A 23,267-nucleotide genomic window follows, 5' to 3' on the forward strand; every position below is an offset into this window, starting at 1 on the left:
ACCTAGCTCTAGTTTTCATTGCTCTTCTCTTTGCTAGAAGTTTGCTCACTCAAAACTGTACTTGGAATGCTAACACGGAGAAACTGTAGTATTTTTCATCATCTTTTATGAAAAAGATATTCAACTGTAAGAATGTTTGTTTTCCAGATTCCAGTGCAGAAATCTAAAAGACCATAACAACACAACCCCCAATCTTTAAATCAATTAGCTACAAAATCTCCAAACTCTCCAACTAGCTCCAAAATCAAACGTGGTTATGATAACACTCACCCGAAAAAGACCAAAGTTATGCTTGGTCCCCTTTGTATGGGTCAACGGGTCAACCACTAAGTATTTTCTACATCGGAATAGGGAAATAGGAGATGACAAGAAGAATGTTTGTAGTGTGTGCTTCAGTGGACCAAGATGTCCAGTCCCTGAATAGTCTGATGATCCGAATAACAGTCAAAAGTTTCTGTTCAGTCTCTCTGAAATAGTTCATTTTATCTACACCTACAGGGGGCTAAAATGTCTTAGAGCCTCAGTAGGTACCTATTTCACATAACTTAACATCTCATAATAATAATAATAATAATAATAATGAAATCTCGATTGGTAAGTAGGTACATGCTTATTCCCCCTCCTTTATAAACTTACTCTCGTTCTCCTCAGCCTCCCCAGATTGTGTTTGGCAGGGTTGTCACATCTTCAGGGTGAATGCATCGGTTTTCAGTCTGGTAAAGTTGGCACATTTACCAACTGTGAATACATTGCTATTGTGCGTGGTAGAACTAACACATCCACTAATATTAAATACAAAAATATTATACCTATGCACGGTAAAAAAAATGACACATACAAAAGAGGACAATTACCGAGATATTAATTCCTTTGAGTATTACCTAAGGATTGGAGAGCTAGCTTGAATCTCAGTTGAACGGAAATGTGACAAATGAAAAGCTCATATTAAAAGACGAGGTTTATAGTTGAGTACAGTCATCATGTAACCTATGTCGTTATTTCAATCAATCTCGAAGAAAGATTTATTCAGATTTTCCCGAGAAAGAGATGCAAAATTAACATTTACAACATCGCTAACCGTTTAGTCGGTATAGCTGAAAACCGCTAAAAAAACGGTCAAAATCTGTCCTAAAGCGTCAAAATACCGCCAAGTGCAGCAAATATCTCAACCAAACATTTTGTGTTGCATCCTTTTGTGTCACATTTGTGAACTACATACCAAATTTCAAGTCTCTAGCTCATGCCGTCCCCGAGGTATTGTTAAATTACACCTAAAAGCGGTAAAATGCCGCCAAGCGTTGCACCGGTCTTAACCAAAAGTTTCGTGTCGCATCCTTGTCACATTTGACAGCTACATAAAAGAGGTTGAGGCTGGATAGGAGATGAGAGGGAAAAATGAGCGAGGGATAGAGGGAAAATTTTACAGAAGGTTGTGGGAGGGGAATTTCGCTAATGTTTTGTACACAGAGGGAAAGTCTAGAAATTGTGTTCATGAAGATAAAACATTTCATGTGAAAAATATGATAGCTACCCTAGCTGTCTGTGGTTAGAGTTGAAATTTTCACCTTTTTGACGTTGCGTTGAATTTAGTAGTTGAAAGTTTGAGGAATTGTCTTAGGAATAGTCACGAGTTGTTGTAAAAGATCTAATGGTGTAGAATTGTAGATTGTCTATTAAGTACCTGCGTCAATTCACCTTGAGGAGCTTTCCACAAGACTCACTCACCAGAAGATGATCCTGACACGGTTGAGATCGATCCTCTTAGACTAAAATAACTGAACCCAAGAGAAGGCAGACCAGCACAGGCAAGGTTATCGATAATGAATCATATGAAGTCACATGCATAAATTTCAAAGCACCCATACTGAAGTTACATACCACTTAATTATTCTCAAGCAGTAAACACTCAGACACTTGCACCTATTAATGTAATCTCTCTGTGTGGACACAGCGTTGGACTGAAGAGCTTCGTCTCCCCCGCCTACAAAAGAATCGCGATTCTTTTAGAGTCGATTCTTTGAGTCGAATATCCCATCCCTAGAAGCTCTGGCGACTAGGGAGTCGACTTGTACAATGCACTCAAGGCTCAAGGATGTTGAGAGTGCATTATATACAGGTAGAGTCCACATTTTATCATCACTAGGCGAATCTACACAAGCATTTTAACTGATTCTTTTGGGGCTACTGACATTAAGGCGGGGAACTTTTAACTACTTACGAAGAGGTTATTTTTGTGGCTTACTTGTTTCTCTCTCTTCTATAAAAAATAAAAACCTACCTACTTCCATTTTTATTTTATCTTTAGCTACGCCACAGATTTTGCCTCCAACTCTATCCAGAGTATCCAGGATTTTTTTCCTCAGAAAACCATTTCCATAAATTTCTATTTAAAGTAGGCAGCACGAGCAGACTACGAAGAGGTTATTTTTGTGGCTTACTTGTTTCTCTCTCTTCAATAAAAAATAAAAACCTACCTACTTCCATTTTTATTTTATCTTTAGCTACGCCACAGATTTTACCTCCAACTCTATCCAGAGTATCCAGGATTTTTTTCCTCAGAAAACCATTTCCATAAATTTCTATTTAAAGTAGGCAGCACGAGCAGACATTTTGAATCCATATCGATACAGCCCTGTACGTTATGTTATGTTGTTATATACATACCTATTATATCTTGCGAATGCATTAGTGTTATACAGGTAGTCTATCTATATCTATCTGAATTTTTGCTTCGGGGTATCTACAGAATGTTGAATGTAGCCAATGGATTTTTTTAAAAGAAGTTTTTTTTTTTAAGAGGTTTGACAGAGGGAACTGTAACTGCTATGGTCTTATCGTCCCGAAATGGAAGAGAGGAGGAAGACAGGATAGGGATCTGAATTTTTGCTTCGGGGTATCTACAGAATGTTGAATGTAGCCAATGGATTTTTTTAAAAGAAGTTTTTTTTTTAAGAGGTTTGACAGAGGGAACTGTAACTGCTATGGTCTTATCGTCCCGAAATGGAAGAGAGGAGGAAGACAGGATAGGAGAAAGCCAGCCGTTCCGAGAACGAACATTATCCCATCAGGATAAAATCCGCCCCGGGCAGGCACAAGACAGACGCACTACCAACTAAGCTAACCAGGCTGGTTAAAAGAAGTTTGATAGAGGGAACTGTAACTGCTAAGGTCTTATCGTCCCGAAATCGAAGAGAGAAGGAAGACAGGATGAGAGAAAGCTAGTCGTTCCGAGAACGAACATCCGCCCCGGGCAGGAATCGAACCCGCGGCCCAACGCTTACAAGGCAGACGCGCTACCAAGCGCTTACAAGGCAGACGCACTACCATCTAAGCTAACTAGGCTGGTTAAAAGAAGTTTGATAGAGGGAACTGTAACTGCTAAGGTCCTACTGTCCCGAAATCGAAGAGAGAAGGAAGACAGGATGGGAGAAAGCTAGTCGTTCCGAGAACGAACATCCGCCCCGGGCAGGAATCGAACCCGCGGCCCAACGCTTACAAGGCAGACGCGCTACCAACAAAGCTAACTAGAGGCTGGTGAGCTCTTTGAAATAAATAGAAAGTAAAAACATCACCGTTTTCATTTCAAATTGAGCAAAAACCCTTGTGCCTCTAAAAGTTCTCAAAAACTCTGGAGAGAAACTAAAAAGAAACATCACCGTTTTCATTTCAAATTGAGCAAAAACCCTTGTGCCTCTAAAAGTTCTCAAAAACTCTGGAGAGAAACTAAAAAGAAAAAGTTTCCAGTCTAGTTCGACCCTGTTTGCATACAAATTGAAAATCTAATTTGAATTCAATAGACATTTGAGATCTCAAAGGTTCTCTCTTTCTTTTCCCCTATCCCTCTCTTATTGCTCCTGATAGAGGTACATAATTATGTAGGTATAATGTACCTGCATTTCAAGGTATTGAGGTGGATGGGATGTGGAGAATTTTCCTCTCTCTACCTCTTTCTCTCTCTCTCTCTCTCTCTCTCCCTGTCCCATCTTCTTCTGCTATCAGTTCTTTCATCTTTGCCATCATCTAGCAACCTAGTTTTTTGCTTCTTCCTTTTTGAGTTCTCCTATTTCATTTTTTATGTAGGTATAATGTACCTACATTTCAAGGTATTGAGGTAGATGGGATGTGGAGAATTTTCCTCTCTCTTCCTCTTTCTCTCTCCCCATCCCATCTTCTTCTGCTATCAGTTCTTTCATCTTTGCCATCATCTAGCAACCTAGTTTTTTTGCTTCTTCCTTTTTGAGTTCTCCTATTTCATTTTTTTCCGTTTTTTCAATTTACCTTTTTGACTTTCATGATATCGGGCTGTTTTTCCCTCCCCAATATTCGACGTGTTTTCAATCAGTCTCCTTCCTGTCTATGTGTGTGACATGTGCCCTAACTTCCTATACTGTGATACCAATATCTATTGGATATTAGTAGGTATCTATATCTGGGTCATCTTTGTCTAAAAGCATTCCGTGTTTTGATGTATCTAAAGAGATACATCAAAGACGAAACCTAATGGTCTTGTGTTTCCGCACATCTTATTAAACGTTGTCTCAATGTATCATACATAGAATCTCAAATATGCTATTAGCTTAGATTTTCACTGCTCAAACTTCCGTAGCCGAGGGGCATCATATGCTGTGTCCACACATATACGACATTTCCTGTCAATCGATGTCGATTGAAACCGTACACTGCCTTGACAACATAGATTCACTACGTCGATCGACGGTGTCGATCATGGTGTGGACATAGCTTTAGACTTGTATCCTGTCCTCCTTCTTTCTCCGATTTCGGCACAAATAATCCTGCTTTGTTATATGAGCCGTTGACACCTGCCTCGGTGGTGTAGTGGTCAAGGCGCTCGCCTGGTAAACAGGAGGGCGTGGGTTCAATCCCAGCCGAGGTATGGAATTTTATCCTCAATATAATTTGAGAATTTGACCACAATAATAGTAGTAGCCTACTGCTGGAGTAAAGGGACTTATCAGTCCTATGCGAGCAGTAAAAATAAGCACTATTATTATCATATAGGTAGGTACCTACGTAGGTAGTGTTTACATAAAGCGGAACTTTGAGCAGGGATGTTTGGTATGTGGAGATCATACTATTCATATTATTCTTCTCGATCGAAATAAATGTGCCAGCCTACTTAGCTTAGTTGGTAGTGCGTCTGCCTTGTAAGCGCTAGGCCGCGGGTTCGATTCCCGCCCAGGGCGGATTTTATCCTGATGGGATAATGTTCGTTCTCGGAAACGGCTGGCTTTCTCCTATCCTGTCTTCCTTCTCTCTTCGAATTCGGGACGATAAGACCATAGCAGTTACAGTTCACTCTGTCAAACCCCTTAAAAAAAATGTACATGTACGAAAAAGTAACTACTTGAATAAGTGCATGATAAAAAAAAATGGAATGAAAATATCTAAATTTGAAAATAGCAACTAACTGATGGCAAAGGTACACCCCTATTTCTAATCTGTTGTTTCTAGAAAAAAGGTCTTTTAATGAATTCACAAATAGTGCTCTAAAACTATAACATTTAATCGAAAAAAGCACACTAAAAGCTTACGAAATACCCATCCACTTTTTAGGTAGATAATTAGAAGGTACCTATACACATAGGTAGGTATAGGTACGATCGTATGACACACACCTCCTACTTCATTTCCACCTTGACAAGTTCTTCCATTAAAATTAGATTTATTATATATTTTCTAAGATCTCTCAAATCTTTCTCGACCTTAAACCTCATGATTATCTTGGCAATTTAAACCAAAACCAAATCAGATGTACAAAGTATGGGTTTCTCAAAGTTTTTGAGAGCCAACTCCATTATTGCATTATTATTTTATGATCAGAAATCAGAACATTAGGGAGATACCTACCTACTTTTACCTCGCTGAAAATTGTCACTTTCTATGAGTGTTACTAGGTAGTAGGTACTTTATTGTTTAGTGAACTGATGAAAGTAGAACTCCCTGAATTAAGGACCCTCCATGGTCCAATATTGGTTTTAAAAGCTAATGAGAGAATTTTCTTTTTTAAGAGTTTATCCAATTTTATCCAATCTAATTGTTTTTTCAACAGACTAAGTTCACTAAGTATTGGTCAAGTGTTTGAATTTCAGTGAGAAACATACCTACCTGATTTTAAACTTGTGATGTTCTGGGACCTTAGATTGGCAGGTAATATGTAGGTAATCGTTGCTGGGAGTAAGGGCTCCTCTCCCTTGGAATCTTAATTTTGAAATTTTATCACGTTTTCGTCCCCACACAAAATCGTAAAAAAAGAGAGCATTTTTCTAATCCCTTTTTATTTGCTTAAAACGAGCCTTTATGTGAAGCCAGAATAATTATTGAAAATAGTAGCCAATCGAATAAATACAAGCACGTGAACTAAAGCTCGTAAAACGTAGTAGGTACTTTATTGTTTAGTGAACTGATGAAACTAGAACTCCCTGAATTAAGGACCCTCCACGGTCTAATATTGGTTTTAAAAGCTAATGAGAGAATTTTCTTTTTTAAGAGTTTACCATTTTTTTTCTAATCTAATTGTTTTTTCAACAGACTAAGTTCACTAAGTATTGGTTAAGTGTTTGAATTTCAGTGAGAAATATACCTACCTGATTTTAAACTTGTGATGTTCTGGGCCCTTAGATTAGCAGGTAATACATATGTATGTAGGTGATCGTTCCTGATAGGAGTAAGGGCTCCTCTCCCTTGGAATCTTAATTTTGAAATCTGTACCAGTTTATGCTGAACCTTTTGTTTTCAATTCACCTATCTATGGCGGCCCTCCTGCTTCATACAAATCTAATGGCGGCCCTCCTACTACTCAACCGCATCCTGTCTGTAGCGGTCCTTCTAAAGTTCATCAACCTCTTACTCCGTTCTAATAAGCTCAACTATGTACTCAAATAATAAAAGCTTTATTTTACAAGGTGGATCATTTTGGGTGAAATGAAAGTCTTACCTTGTTACCAGCCTATTGTGGCAATGCCGAGCAACCATAGTGCCTAAGGACTATGGATAACTGTAGTCCTTACGGCCTATTGTCAATAGACACAGCTCAAGGACTGAGTACTGACCTGAAACCTGAAACTAGTAGGTAACTATATCGAGCCTTTATGTGAAGCCAGAATAATTATTGAAAATAGTAGCCAATCGAATAAATACAAGCACGTGAACTAAAGCTCGTAAAACACACATTAAACCGGGGACAAAACGATTAAAGTGAGGAAAAAACTCACCTCTATTGGTGACAATTATTTTTGTTCTTTTTTTATCTTTTCATTGGAATACAGGAATGATATCTTTATTCGAAACACGTAGAGTCCTAACTAGCTGACTAGTCATCCTGCTTTATGGCTGACTTATGCGGGCAGTCAAGCTACTACTGGTAGTACAGGTCTCAAGAAAACAACTGGAGTACAGTAATATTTCAGTTCAGTTAGTTTATGGTCAGTTCCAACAGGATTTGACTAGCTGACTAGTCATCCTGCTTTATGGCTGACTTATTCGGGCAGTCAAGCTATACTACTGGTAGTACAGGTCTCAAGAAAACAACTGGAGTACAGTAATATTTCAGTTCAGTTAGTTTATGGTCAGTTCCAACAGGATTTTTACTCCGTCGGCGTCTATTGGCGGCCCTCCTAGAACACAATCTGATCCTGTCAGTATCCACCCTTCTAGTTCTCCTACTCCTCAAATTATTCTTGAGAAGACTAGTCCTACTACTTCCCTAACTTCTGTTGGTGGTCCTTCCCCGTCTCAACCAAAATCTGTCAATGGCGATCCACTTCCTACCCAATCATCTCTTCCTGGCAGCTCTTCTGTACGTCATGTGGATACCTCCGGCGGCGCTCCCATTATGATGAGTGGCGGCTCTCCTGTCGTTCAGGAACATAAATCAGCACACTGTTCCTACTCTAATCCTAGACTAAATCAACAATCCCATCAGTTACAATCTGGATCATATCCCTATTAGGTATCTACCTAAACTTAGATACACAATAAGTAGAGGTATTTATAATTTACTCATAGAAAGCAAGATCTATCCTCAGTGTAGGTATACTAAGCTACTGTACAACCAACCTATGGTAAGAGAGGAAGGGAGCTATTCTAAATTTCCCAAAGATTTTCCAAATTGTGAATATTTTTGTGTAAAGTATTTTTTGTCTCTCTCTCTCTCTCTTAAGCTGCAGGATTTTTCTGAAGGAGCCCGACCCAACCACTTTTTGCCTGTCACCCGTATGTCTAAACTAGGAAATTATCTACCTAAACTTAGATACACAATGGATTTGTCAATAGGTAGAGGTACCTATTTATAATTTAGAGGTATTTAGAGGTATTTATATAGAAAGCAAGATTTAACCTCAGTGTAGGTAGGTACTAAGCCACTGTACATACCAAGCTATAAGTAGGAAAGTAAGAGAAGAAGGGAGCTATTCTAAATTTCTCAAAGATTTTCCAAATTGTGAATATTTTTGTGTAAAGTATTCTCTCTCTCTCTTAAGCTGCAGGATTTTTCTGAAGGAGCGCGACCCAACCACTTTTTGCTTGTCACCCGTATGTCTAAACTAGGAAAAGCTATTCCAATGGATTCATCAAATGAGTTGGCTCTTCTCTAGGTAATCTAGGTATCCTTTCCATTATAATTCGAGATAGGTAGATCATAGAGGATGAAATATGTACAACGAAGGATATTGTGCAAGACAGTTGTTCATCTAGGTCTAGCCATCATATAGGTAACTCGCCTGTCTTCAAGACCATCTCAACTTATCGACCACCCTGTCTACTTTTCCAGATACACATCCTGACACATTTGTTCGTCGTTAATAAAATAAAAATCTTTTTTTAAACAACATTCACAGGAAAAAGTGAGATAGAAAAGTCAATTATTTCTCTGTATTCAATGTCGGGAAGAGAGAAAAAAGTGTTTTTTTACAGAGTACCTACCTATATACTACCTATGACTGTATTTTTTTTTTTATATATTAAAAAAGTGTTTTGCAAATGAATAGAATAGATTGTAATGGACAAGGCGATGTGAGGATAAACGTTTTCCCGCCTATATCCTACCTATGACTGTATTTTTTTTTTATATATTAAAAAAGTGTTTTGCAAATGAATAGAATAGATTGTAATGGACAAGGCGATGTGAGGATAAACGTTTTCCCGATTTGACGTTATGGGTAGATAGGAAGCACTGTATTAGGAACGTGGCAATCCAGCAGGCCTGATTTGGGGAGAGGGCGGAAGGGTTTGGTATCCAGGTGAAGATACTATGGGTCGTCCTTGAAATAAGACATTCGGTTGCCATAAGCCCAAAGGAAAAGTTCCCCAAAGGCCCATATATGGGGAATAAATGAGACCTCTATTATTGAAGATCAAGCAGTAGAAACTGTAGAGAGCTGATGGGTATTTTTCAAAGTTGATCTTTTTGCTTAAAATTAATCTTTGGTGATTGATACCTTTGTCAGTACTAGGTAACTATACCTAAATGATGCGAGGATAAACGTTTTCCCGATTTGACGTTATGGGTAGATAGGAAGCACTGTATTAGGAACGTGGCAATCCGGCAGGCTTGATTTGGGGAGAGGGCGGAAGGGTTTGGTATCCAGGTGAAGATACTATCGGTCGTCCTTGAAATAAGACATTCGGTTGCCATAAGCCCAAAGGAAAAGTTCCCCAAAGGCCCATATGGGGAATAAATGAGACCTCTATTATTGAAGATCAAGCAGTAGAGACTGTAGAGAGCTCATGGGTATTTTTCAAAGTTGATCTTTTTGCTTAAAATTAATCTTTGGTGATTGATACCTTTGTCAGTACTAGGTAACTATACCTAAATATCTTGAGAATCGAGACCAAGGTGCTTGCAAACTGTACAAAGCTACAAAGGTACCTACTGAAATGCCTCTACAGGTTTCAGACCGATACGCCAGGCAAAGGCGTCAAAAGGCCCCGAATTTCACCACAGCCCCGGGGCCCTGGGCCGATAAGCTGACGCGAGAGTGTGGGAACAAAAAACTTTCATTGTTCAGGTCGGAAAACAAAAGCTTACGTTGAAAAAAAAGCCTTTTCCCGGATAGGACACCAAGTTGAAGGGAAATTGACGATAATTGTTTCACATTGAACGGTGACATGGGAGGTTTTACACCGAAGTGTCAGCTTTGTGAACGACAATGTCTGGCCGGGAAGACAGTTTTCATTACGGTTGAGAACATCACTGTTCTCAACACTCTAGAGGTCCAGAACATTATTGTTTTTCTCATCTTTTTAGGTCCATAATCGCCTTTTCCCGGATAGGACACCAAGTTGAAGGGAAATTGACGATAATTGTTTCAGATTGAACGGTGACATGGGAGGTTTTACACCGAAGTGTCAGCTTTGTGAACGACAATGTCTGGCTGGGAAGACAATGTTCATTACGGTTGAGAACATCACTGTTCTCACAACACTGTAGAGGTCCAGAACATTATTGTTTTTCTCATCTTTTTAGGTCCATAATCCACAATGGGTGTAGGTACTTGAAATGTTCAGGACTTGAATTAAATTGATCAAAATCCCAATTGCAAGATATAGGTAGATGCCTAGACAATTGACGAATAAAATGTGCCTGAAGGCATGTGGTGTTATGCAATCCACTCAACCCAGGAACTACCGGTAATAACAGACTCTTCAGTGAATGGTATAGGTAACCAATAAGCGAGGTTTAACCCTAAGGGTTTAATTACACGAGGTGTCCATAATCCACAATAGGTGTAGGTACTTGAAATGTCCAGGACTTGAATTAAATTGATCAAAATCCCAATTGCAAGATATAGGTAGATGAAGGCATGTGGTGTTTTCCAATCCACTCAACCCGGGAACTACCGGTAATAACAGACTCTTCAGTGAATGGTATAGGTAACCAATAAGCGAGGTTTAACCCTAAGGGTTTAATTACACGAGGTCAGTAGGCAGTCCAGCTATTACACAAGGCTTAAACACCACTGGCATCCAGTAAGATTTCAGTCCAGCATGGGCAAAAATGGGCACAATGCAGCGTCTGCGCTGGCATCTACATAGTTAGTAAGATTTCAGTCCAGCATGGGCAAAAATGGGCACAATGCAGCGTCTGCGCTGGCATCTACATAGTAACACTTCAATCTAGTCGGACAAAAATGGGTACAGCTTCAAATCCAATTCGTTCTGACCATCCTTTGCAAATCGAGCCTGGAACTTTTTTGACCTGGCATCTACATAGTAACACTTCAATCTAGTCGGACAAAAATGGGTACAGCTTCAAATTCAATTCGTTCTGACCATCCTTTTTGCAAATCGAGCCTGGAACTTTTTTGACAAATAACCTGATGGTCCATCTGAATGGCCAATGAGATTAATATATCGCCAATATTATTCACTAAGTACATGAGTCCCCCATATTTTATTTCCCCGAAATGAAATATGTCTGGATGATTAATATAAAAAAAACTCACAGATAATAAGGTTTATTTCTCCTATCCTGTCTTCCTTCTCACTTCGCTTTCGGGACGATACTTTGGCAGTTACAGTTCCCTCTATCAAACCTATTTCTTTAATCTCACTTCTGTTCATTCACCAAGAAAATTTTAATTTTAACAAACCTGACACGAATTACCTCTAATCTCTAATGTATTTCTCACAGCTCCTGTGCTGATTGAATGACCGGGATACTTTATCAGGACAACGAAATGGGATTTGATTTATCTGCCATCATTTACTCACAGCTCCTGTGCTGATTGAATGACCGGGATACTTTATCAGGACAACGAAATGGGATTTGATTTATCTGCCATCATTTATATTTTTTGGCAAATTTCATATCCCATTATTATGAAGAACATCAAATGGAGATCCCTGCACTTTACTTTTGCGAGTTCCCAATTCCCATTTAGCTTTTACAGCTTCGTTCGTAGGTATTATTTTGGGGCCAAATAATGTAGATCCCTGCACTTTACTTTTGCGAGTTCCCAATTCCCATTTAGCTTTTACAGCTTCGTTCGTAGGTATTATTTTGGGGCCAATTTCAAAGTGATACCTATCTATTTTTTTTATTTCATTTTCACAAAGGTGAAGACTTTTTTTTCAATGGATAATTTATAGTTTTGAACCGATAGGTAATTTAGCAAAATAATTTTATTATGTTCCTATGATCCTCTTCCTATCCTTTCATAGTGATTTATAACATCCAAGAATCCTACACAGTCAAAATACCCATTCAAAAGGGTTTTACGAAAGCATGAGATTCAGCATTCAACACACTTTGGTTCTGCAATTTCATTTTCACAAAAGTGAAGACTTTTTTTTTCAATGAATAATTTATAGTTTTGAACCGATAGGTAGGTAATTTAGCAAAATAAATATGTTCCTATGATCCTCTTCCTATCCTTTCATAGTGATTTATAAAATCCAAGAATCCTACACAGTCAAAATACCCATTCAAAAGGGTTTTACGAAAGCATGAGATTCAGCATTCAACACACTTTGGTTCTGCAGATTACAATAATTTCGGGTACAGAAATATCCGTCTTTCGAAGAAGTAGGGAAATGGAAGATATAAATATGAACAAACAGTCCTCGCCTAAGGGAAAATAATATATATACAATAGAGATCATTGTCGCCGGTAATCAAATTGCAAAAGATAAAATGTGAAACAAAAGCTATTCTAATTGCCCGTCATCTGGGACTGAAAGTTTTCCTGTGCCAGTCGCGTTTTTCTTCGCTCTGTTTCATTTATTGTTTTCAACTGTTTTTTCAAAGAGTTATGTGGTGATTTTTTGCATACTTGTGTAATAAGTGATTTTCTATAATCATGTGAAATCAGAACTTCTAAAAGTTGGGAAATTCCCCACTGAAAGTTTTCCTGTGCCAGTCGCGTTTTTCTTCGCTCTGTTTCATTTATTGTTTTCAACTGTTTTTTCAAAGAGTTATGTGGTGATCCATGATTTACAGTAATCTGAGTTTCTAAGTAAACATTTTCGTTTGATTTATACAGGAGGAAAGTTAGAGGGATATAAATAACACTATTAGCACTTCGATAGCACATACAGGATGGAACATGCATCGAATGGTCGAATCTATTTTCGAGTAGTTTAGTGAAATGTATATAGAGTTCACTCAGAAAAAGGGCCTCTAAAAATTCGTCTGAAGAACACAATTTCATACACACGTTGTTCTGGATATTAGGTTTTATAAAAAGTAATATTAGGTTAAATAAAAGTAATTTTAACACCCTGTAGGTAGATAGTATCTAATATTTTGTAGACTATGTCCGCAAGGCCTTGGAGGTGTAATATTTCCTAATCTTGGAAATGAAACATTAGATTTAGAACTTGCTTGAAAACATTGACCAAGTATGTACTATATCCATCAAATACCTACCTATATTTCAAGATTGAGATACATATGATTGATAATGTCCTTAGAATACTTAGATGGGTATAATAATATAATACTTAGATGCTTACCCGTTTGGTTATAAACTACACTGGACGTTGCTTAACTTCAGTGATCCGTTGCAGGTAGAGCTCACTCCAAATTATTTTGAACATTAGGTTTGATGAAAAGTAAAAATACCTAAATTTTTGCTTTCGAAGATTGTTTTTAACACCCTGTAGGTAGTATCTAATATTTTGTAGACTATGTCCGGAAGGCCTTGGAGGTGTAATATTTCCTAATCTTGGAAATGAAACATTAGATTTAGAACTTGCTTGAAAACATTACCCAAGTAGGTATGTACTATATCCAAATACCTACCTATATTTCAAGATTGAGATACATATTATGATTGATAATGTCCTTAGAATACTTAGATGGTTATAATAAAATAATACTTAGATGCTTACCCGTTTGGTTATAATGTTATAAACTACACTGGACGTTGCTTAACTTCAGTGATCTGTTGGGAACAGTTGGGTACTAGGTTCACTCAGCGCCAGAGTGGCAAAGTTGCTAAAACTAACAAAGTAGATAATATAATACTAAAAGTTGATAAGAGGTAAAATTGACACATCCACCAATTAAGAACATTCATATTGGTGGAGATGACAACTTCACTGAAGAAAGTAAAACTGCCATATCCACTAATCAAGTCCTGGTGCTAACCAATTTGTGAGAGTTTTCTTCTTTATTTTAATATGTCTTTCCAATCTCTTATTAGTTCACTGAAGAAAGTAAAACAGACTGCCATATCCACTAATCAAGTCCTGGTGCTAACCAATTTGTGAGAGTTTTCTTCTTTATTTTAATATGTCTTTCCAATCTCTTATTATGTAGTTCATAGGAGGGTGGAATGAATAAAACAAATCAAAAGCCACAAATAACTCTGAACATATTGGTGGAGATGACAACTTCTCTGAAGAAAGTAAAACTGCCATATCCACTAATCAAGTCCTGGTGCTAACCAATTTGTGAGAGTTTTCTTCATTATTTTAATATGTCTTTCCAATCTCTTATTATGTAGTTCATAGGAGGGTGGAATGAATAAAACAAATCAAAAGCCACAAATAACTCTGATACCTGTCGATATCAAAATACTTTCCATATCAAATTAATGCGAGCACAGCAAAAGCCTTCATTAAAAATCCCCACCCTTTTATTGCGGAAAATAAAATAAATTTGATTAATCCAATCCTTGCCTTCTCCTATAAACCACCGCCCCTCTTGTCAAAAATCCCCACCCTTTTGCGGAAAATAAAATAAATTTGATTAATCCAATCCTTGCCTTCTCCTATAAACCACCGCCCCTCTTGTGCATTCAAAGTGCATTTTTTTATTTCTTCATTTTAAAATTAAAAACCCTCCTCTTTTTTAAACATTTTTTCATTGATTTTTTTACTTATGAATTTCAAAAAAATGTCGCTAGAGCTCACTACAATTCAGTGCTTTATTTGTTGGCAAAAAGTTCGTGAAAGAGAGGATAGATCTCGTTACCTAATCAACATTCAACTGTTAGGGGTGATTTTATTTTTAAATCAGAATAGGTATTTCAGTGCTTTATTTGTTAGAAAAAGTTCGTGAAAGAGAGGATAGATCTCGCTACCTAATCAACATTCAACTGTTAGGGGTGATTTTATTTTTAAATCAGAATAGGTAGGTACCTATTTATTTTGATGTCAGCGTATTTTGAAAATTTCCCATTTGTGTCGTGTGACATCAGAGTAGATATACCTATAAATCTTATGGAACCAGTAGTCAAAGATAGCTATTCAGGATCGAGCTCTAACTTTCCTAGTCTGGCAGGACCAATCAATCCCAAGTTTGCAATAATCTGACTCAGGAATGTATCGGTACAAACCAGAAATGCCAAATTTTGAATCTTGGTTTTAAGATCCCAACCCAAGGCAGGAAGGTTGTAAAGGTTTTTCTTTCATTCGCGGCATTCAAGTTGTAGGTAAGAAACTTGTTGATCGTAATTCTTTTCTAATCAGTCATCCATACCTTTGTTCCAAGTGCACACTAAAAATCAATAAAGGCATAAAATAACTCAGAAGATAGGAGACTCAATAACCTCTCAGTCAGAATTTACTAAGTAGGTACCTACCTAACACTATTTTCTGCAAATCCCTTTAGTTCACATAAGACCTTCATACATGTTGCATATTGCCCCGAGTTTTCAGGCGTTTTGTGTAATGGCGATTTTTGTAATTTTGACATATCCACTAATATTTCTCTAGACTAGACTCTAGTGCAAGGGCGCTCAACCTTTTTTGAAGGCGGGCCAAATTTTGGATACCAGATGAGGCCGCGGGCCACATTACGGTGTTTGCCAATAAAACTACGTCCCTGATGTGATTGGAAGAGAGTTTTCACACACATAAGTAGACCCAAATCTTGAAAGAATTTGTTGAGCAAGGTCACATAACACGGGAAATTGGTCTTTCGGAACTATTTCCCCTTTTTTCAGAGACCTCCTCAAATTAATTAAATGGGACCACAACAACGATATTAAGATCTACATACGACCAAAGTGATTACAATAATTGCGGGTAAGAAATACGAGTACCTAGGTATACGCAAGTATGAGAAATTAGAAGTCGGTGAAGTTAATATTGGTATGCACAGTCAATAAGGTTATTCTAGTGTTGGTGTTAAAGCGCTGCAGTTAAGGAGGTCTTAGAAACGAAATTTTCTACATCCGGTGATTTGTTGTCAAGTTGTCACAGAAACGACAAGAAATCACCTTCTACAGGATTCAACACACTAGTGGTGGGTTTACTACTGAAGTTCTATCTGAAAGAGCTCTAATTGCATCATTTGAATGGACATACCAATCTAATTGTTGGGTAAATTAAGCTAAAAACGGTCTGGATCTAAAACATATGGGGAAAAAGGGCCGATTCTTGGACAAAATGATGTACGCACAAAAGGGAAATGTTCGTCGAATCATCATTCACTTGAGAAATGCATTGGTTCCAAAGTTAGAAACTGAAATTGAGCTTTCCCTTGACGTACGCACAAAAGGGAAAATTCTATTGAAATTAGCATAAAGAAGTGTAATAAAAGATACAGACACTCATACATACTCGTATACCTCTCCAAAGTTTATTTCCAACTCACTCCTTGACTCTCTCACTCACTTCTTTAGGCGTAACACATCCAGAACAAGATCAGATAGATATGGAGAGTCGAGATCTGATTGAAAAGAGTAGTTCTTTTTCCTACTCACTCACTCACTCAGTCCCTCCCTCCCTCACTCATTCTCTCACTCACTCCCTTATTCACTCCCTCATTCACTCACTCACTCAATCACTCACTCACTTCTCTAGTCGTGACAAATACAGAACTAGATATGGGTGGGGAGAATTAGAATATGTAACGCAAATGTCACACTCAGGCTCACACAACACACATGTCTAGTTTTTCAATTTCCCGCCACTGTTGCCGCTAAACAAGGGAGAAAACTTGGAAATCCAGTAGCGAATCGTGAGATTTTCTAAAGGGGAAGATACAACCCAAAAGAGGAATGCCCATCTTTTAGTGGTCCAAAGCTGAGTCCACACTTAAATTTCGGACCACAATGTCGTACGACAATTTTTTCTAAAGTGACGTGTGACTGTCGTATCACGTCCACAGTTAAGAAACATTATTGTCCGATATTTCCAACATAAGTGTGAACTCTGCTTTAGAATCCAGGTTGAATAATCATTTAATAGGTATTTTCGGCAAGTGGTAAGTAGTCGGGGATCGAGGGGTGATGACAAAATGGTAGAGAGGAAGGGAAACAGTTTTTTTTTTTTTGCACTTTATTTAAAGTGGCAGGATTCTCCTAAAAGAGCTCTTCCGCTCAGCTTTCCCCTCTCAGACACACCACTGGTTGGAAAATATAGCAGGAACATAGGAGGAATGTATGAAAGAAAAGTTGAAAAGTGCAATTTTCTTTTCTTCCCATGTTACTCTTTCCCAAGCAAGTTTTTTAATACTTTCTCGCAGATGTGTTATTCTCACGAGTTCACCAGGACTGGGAAGAGGGTCTGGAGGTTTGGTCCCTGTTCCAAGAACAGGAACCTAACTTTACACTTTGCATTTCGAGCTTTGCAAAAGTTATGACATGTTATGAGGGAAAAACCCTGGAAAACATTGAATAACCACTGTGATAATTGATGTGACGTCAAGATATTGCAAAATGAGAAGTCTCAAGCTGTACATTTGGTGTCAGGAATGGTACATTCTGCGTTGGAGGGGAAAAAACGTTCTATCAAGTACAACGACATAATGATAATGTAAAGTTCGTGAATGTAACAGCCTAGCCTGTTCACACTGCACAAATTTATCTTCGTCCAAAGTCACAATTTTTTCGATTTTTTCTTCGTTGGTAATGTGAACACAATAATGGACAGGCCAAATCACCTTGGACTTTGCAAAAGTTATGACATATTACGAGGAAACCCCTGGAAAACATTGAAAAACCATTGTGATAGCTGTTGTGACGTCAAGATATTGCAAAATGAGAAGTCTCAAGCTGTACATTTGGTGTCAGGAATGGTACATTCTGCATTGGAGGGGAAAAAGACGTTCTATCAAGTACAACGACATAATGATAATGTAAAGTTCGTGAATGTAACAGCCTATCCTGTTCACACTGCACGAATTTATCTTCGTCCAAAGTCACAATTTTTTCGATTTTTTCTTCGTTGGTAATGTGAACACAATAATGGACAGGCCAAATCACCTTGGTCTCAAGGATTCACCTGCAGACACTAAGAAGGTCCTAAAATTCCTACAATATTCAAAACTCTTAAAGCTAATATAATCCTTTTTTTTTTTTCCCCCTCTCCTTTTTTTTCCTTTTCCTTTTTGTTAAAAAAATGCACTAATGGCCTGCTGCATATTTGCTGATGCTCGAGCATTTTCATTATATATTGTATGTGTATGATGTTTTTGTAAATAAATAAATAAATAAATCTCAACTGGTATGATTTACAGTAATCTAAGTTTCTAAGTAAACATTTTCGTTTGATTTATACTGGAGGTAAGTTAGAGGGATATAAATAACACTATTAGCACTTCGAGAGCACATGAAATACAGGTAGTAACATGCATTGAAAGATCGAAGCTATTTTTGAGTAGTTTAGTGAAATGTAGGTAATAATAATAGTGCTTATTTATACTGCTTGCATAGGACTGAAAAGTCCCTTTACTCCAGCAGTAGGCTACTACTATTATTGTGGTCAAATTCTCAAATTATACTAATTGAGGATATAATTCCATACCTCGGCTGGGATTGAACCCACGCCCTCCTGTTTACCAGACGAACGCCTTGACCACTACACCACCGAGGCAGGTAGAGCTCACTCAGAAAAAGGGCCCGCACTTATCGGTTTAAAGGACACGAATAATTTATATATATACAAATTATTTTGAAAATTAGGTTTGATGAAAAGTAAAAATACCTAAATTTTTGTTTTGGAAGATTGTTTTTAACACCCTGTAGGTAGTATCTAATATTTTGTAGACTATGTCCGCAAGGCCTTGGAGGTGCAATATTTCCTAATCTTGGAAGTGAAACATTAGATTTAGTTAGAACTTGCTTGAAAACATTGCCCAAGTATGTACTATATCCAAATTCCTACCTATATTTCAAGATTGAGATATGATTGATAATGTCCTTAGAATACTTTTAGATGGGTATAATAATATAATACTTAGATGCTTACCCGTTTGGTTATAAACTACACTGGACGTTGCTTAACTTCAGTGATCTGTTGCCTAAATATATACAGCCCCTTGTGTAACTGACTGACTCACGTATACAAATTCTAACCCACTTCTAGATGAGCTAGGAAGATATTACAAAGAAATGTACCTCTGCGATTGAACTTAAAAATAAATTTTTGGAAATCATTGCACTTCAATATGAACATCACCTAAAAGTTTACACGGATGGTTCTGTAACACAAGATGGTTCCTCATGTGCATTTTCTATCCCATCCCTTGGTTTCAAGTCTGGCTACAGGGTGCATCATATTTCTTCTATCTTCTCCTGTGAATTATTAGCTATTCTCAAGAGTCTAGAATACCTATCTCTTAATTCGTCAACTTTTACTCAAAATAACAATATAGTAATACTATCTGACTGCAAGAGTGCCTTACAAGCGATTGCGTCGTCAAATATTAATTCCAAACATCAAATCATTCCACTTATTTGGGAACTAATCCTCTATCTAAAATCCGAACACAATATCCAAATTGAATTCCTTTGGTGTCCTGGCCATTCAGGTATTAGCGGAAATGAGGAAGTGGATGTTCTTGCGAAACAAACTGTCACTGATCAATCTGTACCTTGTATCACCAACCTTCTCCAAACAGTAGATCTTCAATGTCACATTCAAAGACAAATTAAAAACATTTGGAAACGAGAATGGCAACAAAACGTTAACAACAAATTATTCCAAATCAAGCCAGAACTTGGAGAATGGAAATCCTCCTACAATAGAAAAAGAACACTAGAAACGGCCCTGGCGAGAATCAGGCTCGGACATACAAACCTCACTCATGTCTACCTTATCAAGAGGGAGGAGCCGCCACTCTGTTCCTGTGGTCAACGTCTCACCATTCAACACATCATCATCGAATGTCCCACCCTAGTCGCCCTCAGGAATTCAATATTTGGTTCATCAAGACAGATCACCCTTTCTGAAGTTCTCAAGGATTCACCTGCAGACACTAAGAAGGTCCTAAAATTCCTACAATATTCAAAACTCTTAAAACTGATATAATCCTTTTTTTTTTTTTTTTTTTTTTTCCTTTTTTTTTTTTCTTTTTTTTTTTTCTTTTTCTTTTTTTTTAAAAAAATGCCATAGCAGAACCGATATTCATATTTCCACCGTCAAGATATGCGTCAAGAAGACCGTAGACTCCAAAAAAGTGTCATATGTGCTGTTCATATGAGAGAATTAGATATTTAATGGACATTAAAATAATAGCAACTTCAATAATAAAACGTGGTCCGTTTATTTTGGTCCGGAGTGTATTCACATACTTGAACTATTATTCGACTTTGGTTTTGTGTGCATGTCAATCAAGTGATACCTGAATTTTTAGAAAAAAACTGACCAGAACAGTCCGTTATTTTTTCGAAACAATTAAAAGTATTTTTCAAATGGTTTTGTGGCGAAAACGTTAAAAGTAATTTGAAAAATTCGCCAGTACAGAGGAGCAGGGGCTTTTGTAAAAAGCTGACAACCTACCTATTACGATACATATGGGTAAGTACTAATCCAGTGGCTATGGCTATTAGTTTTGCCCCACAATGTACCTACTAGTATGTTATTATTATCAAATTATTGTTATTTACTTCGTATTGAAGATAAATTTGGACATTCCTATCTGCGCCCTCTAGGTATGTTGCTGGACAGCAGGAGAAGCATAAGATGAAATACTGTCAGTATTGGAAAAAAATATGCAATATTATTGTTGTTGTTTAATAATGCAATGGAATTTACTGATCATTGGGTCATTTTCCTAAAAAAGAATTACAAATTTTGCAATATTTTGTTACTTTTGCCAAATTCCTTATTGACTGTACCTTTCCAGAGGCACCACCATGGATCGCAGAGGAAAATCTGTAAAATCTATGACGTTATCAACTGTTCAGTGTTCAGTGAAGTCCTGAGAAGAAAAATAATACCATAGCAGAACCGATATTCATATTTCCACCGTCAAGATATGCGTCAAGAAGACCGTAGACTCCAAAAGAATTTCTCCTTCTTCTCAACAGATTACATCGGAAACTGAACTACATAGCACCTGTAGTTATGAACTACCATAGGGAATTCAAGATGGCACCCCATCAGAATCGGTTTCTCGAAAGGAAAATATGTGCTGTTCATATGAGAGAATTAGATATTTAGTGGACATTAAAATAATAGCAACTTCAATAATTGAACGTGGTCCGTTTATTTTGGTCCAGAGTGTATTCACATACTTGAACTATTATTCGACTTTGGTTTTGTGTCCATGTCAATCAAGTGATGCCTGAATTTTTAGAAAAAACTGACCAGAACAGTCCGTTATTTTTTCGAAACAATTAAAAGTATTTTTCAAATGGTTTTGTGGCGAAAACGTTAAAAGTAATGAAAATTTTAGTCAATCCTCATCTGTAGGCATTCACGGAAAACTTTGCAAGTTTACCTGCTTTATTAAAAATGAAAATTAAATTAGTTATGTAGATATTAAAATAGGGAGATAGCTAAAGTTTCCTTCTCACGTTCTATGAGGGTTTTTGCTCCTTTTATTACTATGATGATCATTTAATTTCATTTTTAGATGGGTGTCTACAATATTATCACATTTATTATGTTGTATTATCATCATGTTCTTTGCTTTAAAGTTAATTACCTATCACTTATTTTTGGACTTATTCCCTAAAACTTGAGTAGGTAGGTAATTGCCTTTTTTTTTAACTTACCTATGATAGGTACCTACCTACTTTGTTATTTTCCTTTGAATTCAATAGGGCTGAACTTTTCAACTTACCAAATTGTATTTTAATTTTAAATGTCTTTGAGTTATCTAAATTCTAGGGACATCTAAGAACCATCGAGGAAGTCTATAAAAAAAGGTCCATTTTTAAATTGAAATAGAAGTACCTACAAGAAATGGCCTTTCTTTTATAGACCTCCTCAATTTAGTGCGGAGGGTTCAAGTACCTGAAAAACAGTGACCAGGGCCCACAGGAGAGAGTCAAAATTTTTCCTGTCACACTCTTCTATGCCTTCACCATTCTCATCTCGCTCGCAAAATTTACACCCAAACAGATTCATGCCTAGGATGCTAGAAACGAGAGAAATAGTCGAGAGAATATTATATGAAAATATCAGATTGGAGTTTAGACACATTTACAGGACTATAACATAGTTTAGACATGTTTTTGAAGGAGCACAATTTTGAATCAGGATGCACAAAAATAGGTCAGTCAGCATTATGTTTTGAAGGCTAACGGTTCAGCACTCTTATCACGAATTTTATTGAAGTGCCGTCACAATATTTGGGAGTACCTACAATACCTATAAAATTATAAATCGGTTTGTCTGAATCACCCAGTATTAGAATTTTATGTGTCAAGTTTAGTTAGAACTGACGTGTCGTCAAAATTTTACTGAGAAATTTAATTTCTCTTTCGCTCACGTTTTATGTCCGCCATATTGTCAACACTCACGTCTCTCTCTCTCCCTCTCTCTCTCTTTCTCCCTCTCTCTCTCTCTCTCTCTCTCTCTCTCTCTCTTCATTATAGTGAATGAGACATCTCCACTAATACATAAAACATCATTATAGTTAATGAGACATCTCCACTAATACATAAAACATTGGCATTACAGTGAATCAGACATCTCCACTAATACATAAAACATCATTATAGTGAATGAGACATCTCCACTAATACATAAATATTGGCATTCCAGTGCACCATACATCTCCACTAACGCATAAAGCATTGCATATTGCATAATCAAAATAATTACACGGCATTCATACAAAATTAAACTCGGAACCAACAAGTTCTTATTTAGTTTAGTGTTACTGACTTTCTGCTGGTGCATTTTAGAATTATTTAGGTACATAGGTAGGTACATAATATTATAACAATTTCAATCCTGCAAAATCGAAGTTTTTCTTCTTACTCTTCTTCTCCTCCCTCCTTCTTCCTCTTCTTCTTCTCCCCTTCCATAAATCCTACATTTTTGGCCCGTCCTCCCGCCCGTTGTGTTTGTTATAATATTTAACCCTCTAACTAAACAATGTTTAAAATTAATATTTTAGT

The 23,267-nt window shown here is 37.2% G+C and overlaps 1 protein-coding gene across 1 annotated transcript in view; it reads left to right on the plus strand.

Annotated features, from left to right (window-relative positions):
* LOC113470357 (interaptin-like) overlaps positions 1 to 20,223 on the plus strand; it is a 30,293-nt gene extending 10,070 nt beyond the window's left edge. The window contains exon 3 of the mRNA XM_026828722.1: positions 19,724 to 20,223. Within this exon, the coding sequence (XP_026684523.1) occupies positions 19,724 to 20,223 (500 nt within the window). The remainder of the gene's footprint in view (positions 1 to 19,723) is intronic.
* Positions 20,224 to 23,267: the final 3,044 nt, after the last annotated feature.

Source organism: Diaphorina citri, unplaced genomic scaffold, assembly GCF_000475195.1.
Source record: "Diaphorina citri unplaced genomic scaffold, Diaci psyllid genome assembly version 1.1 scaffold1533, whole genome shotgun sequence".
Lineage (NCBI taxonomy): Eukaryota > Metazoa > Arthropoda > Insecta > Hemiptera > Psyllidae > Diaphorina > Diaphorina citri.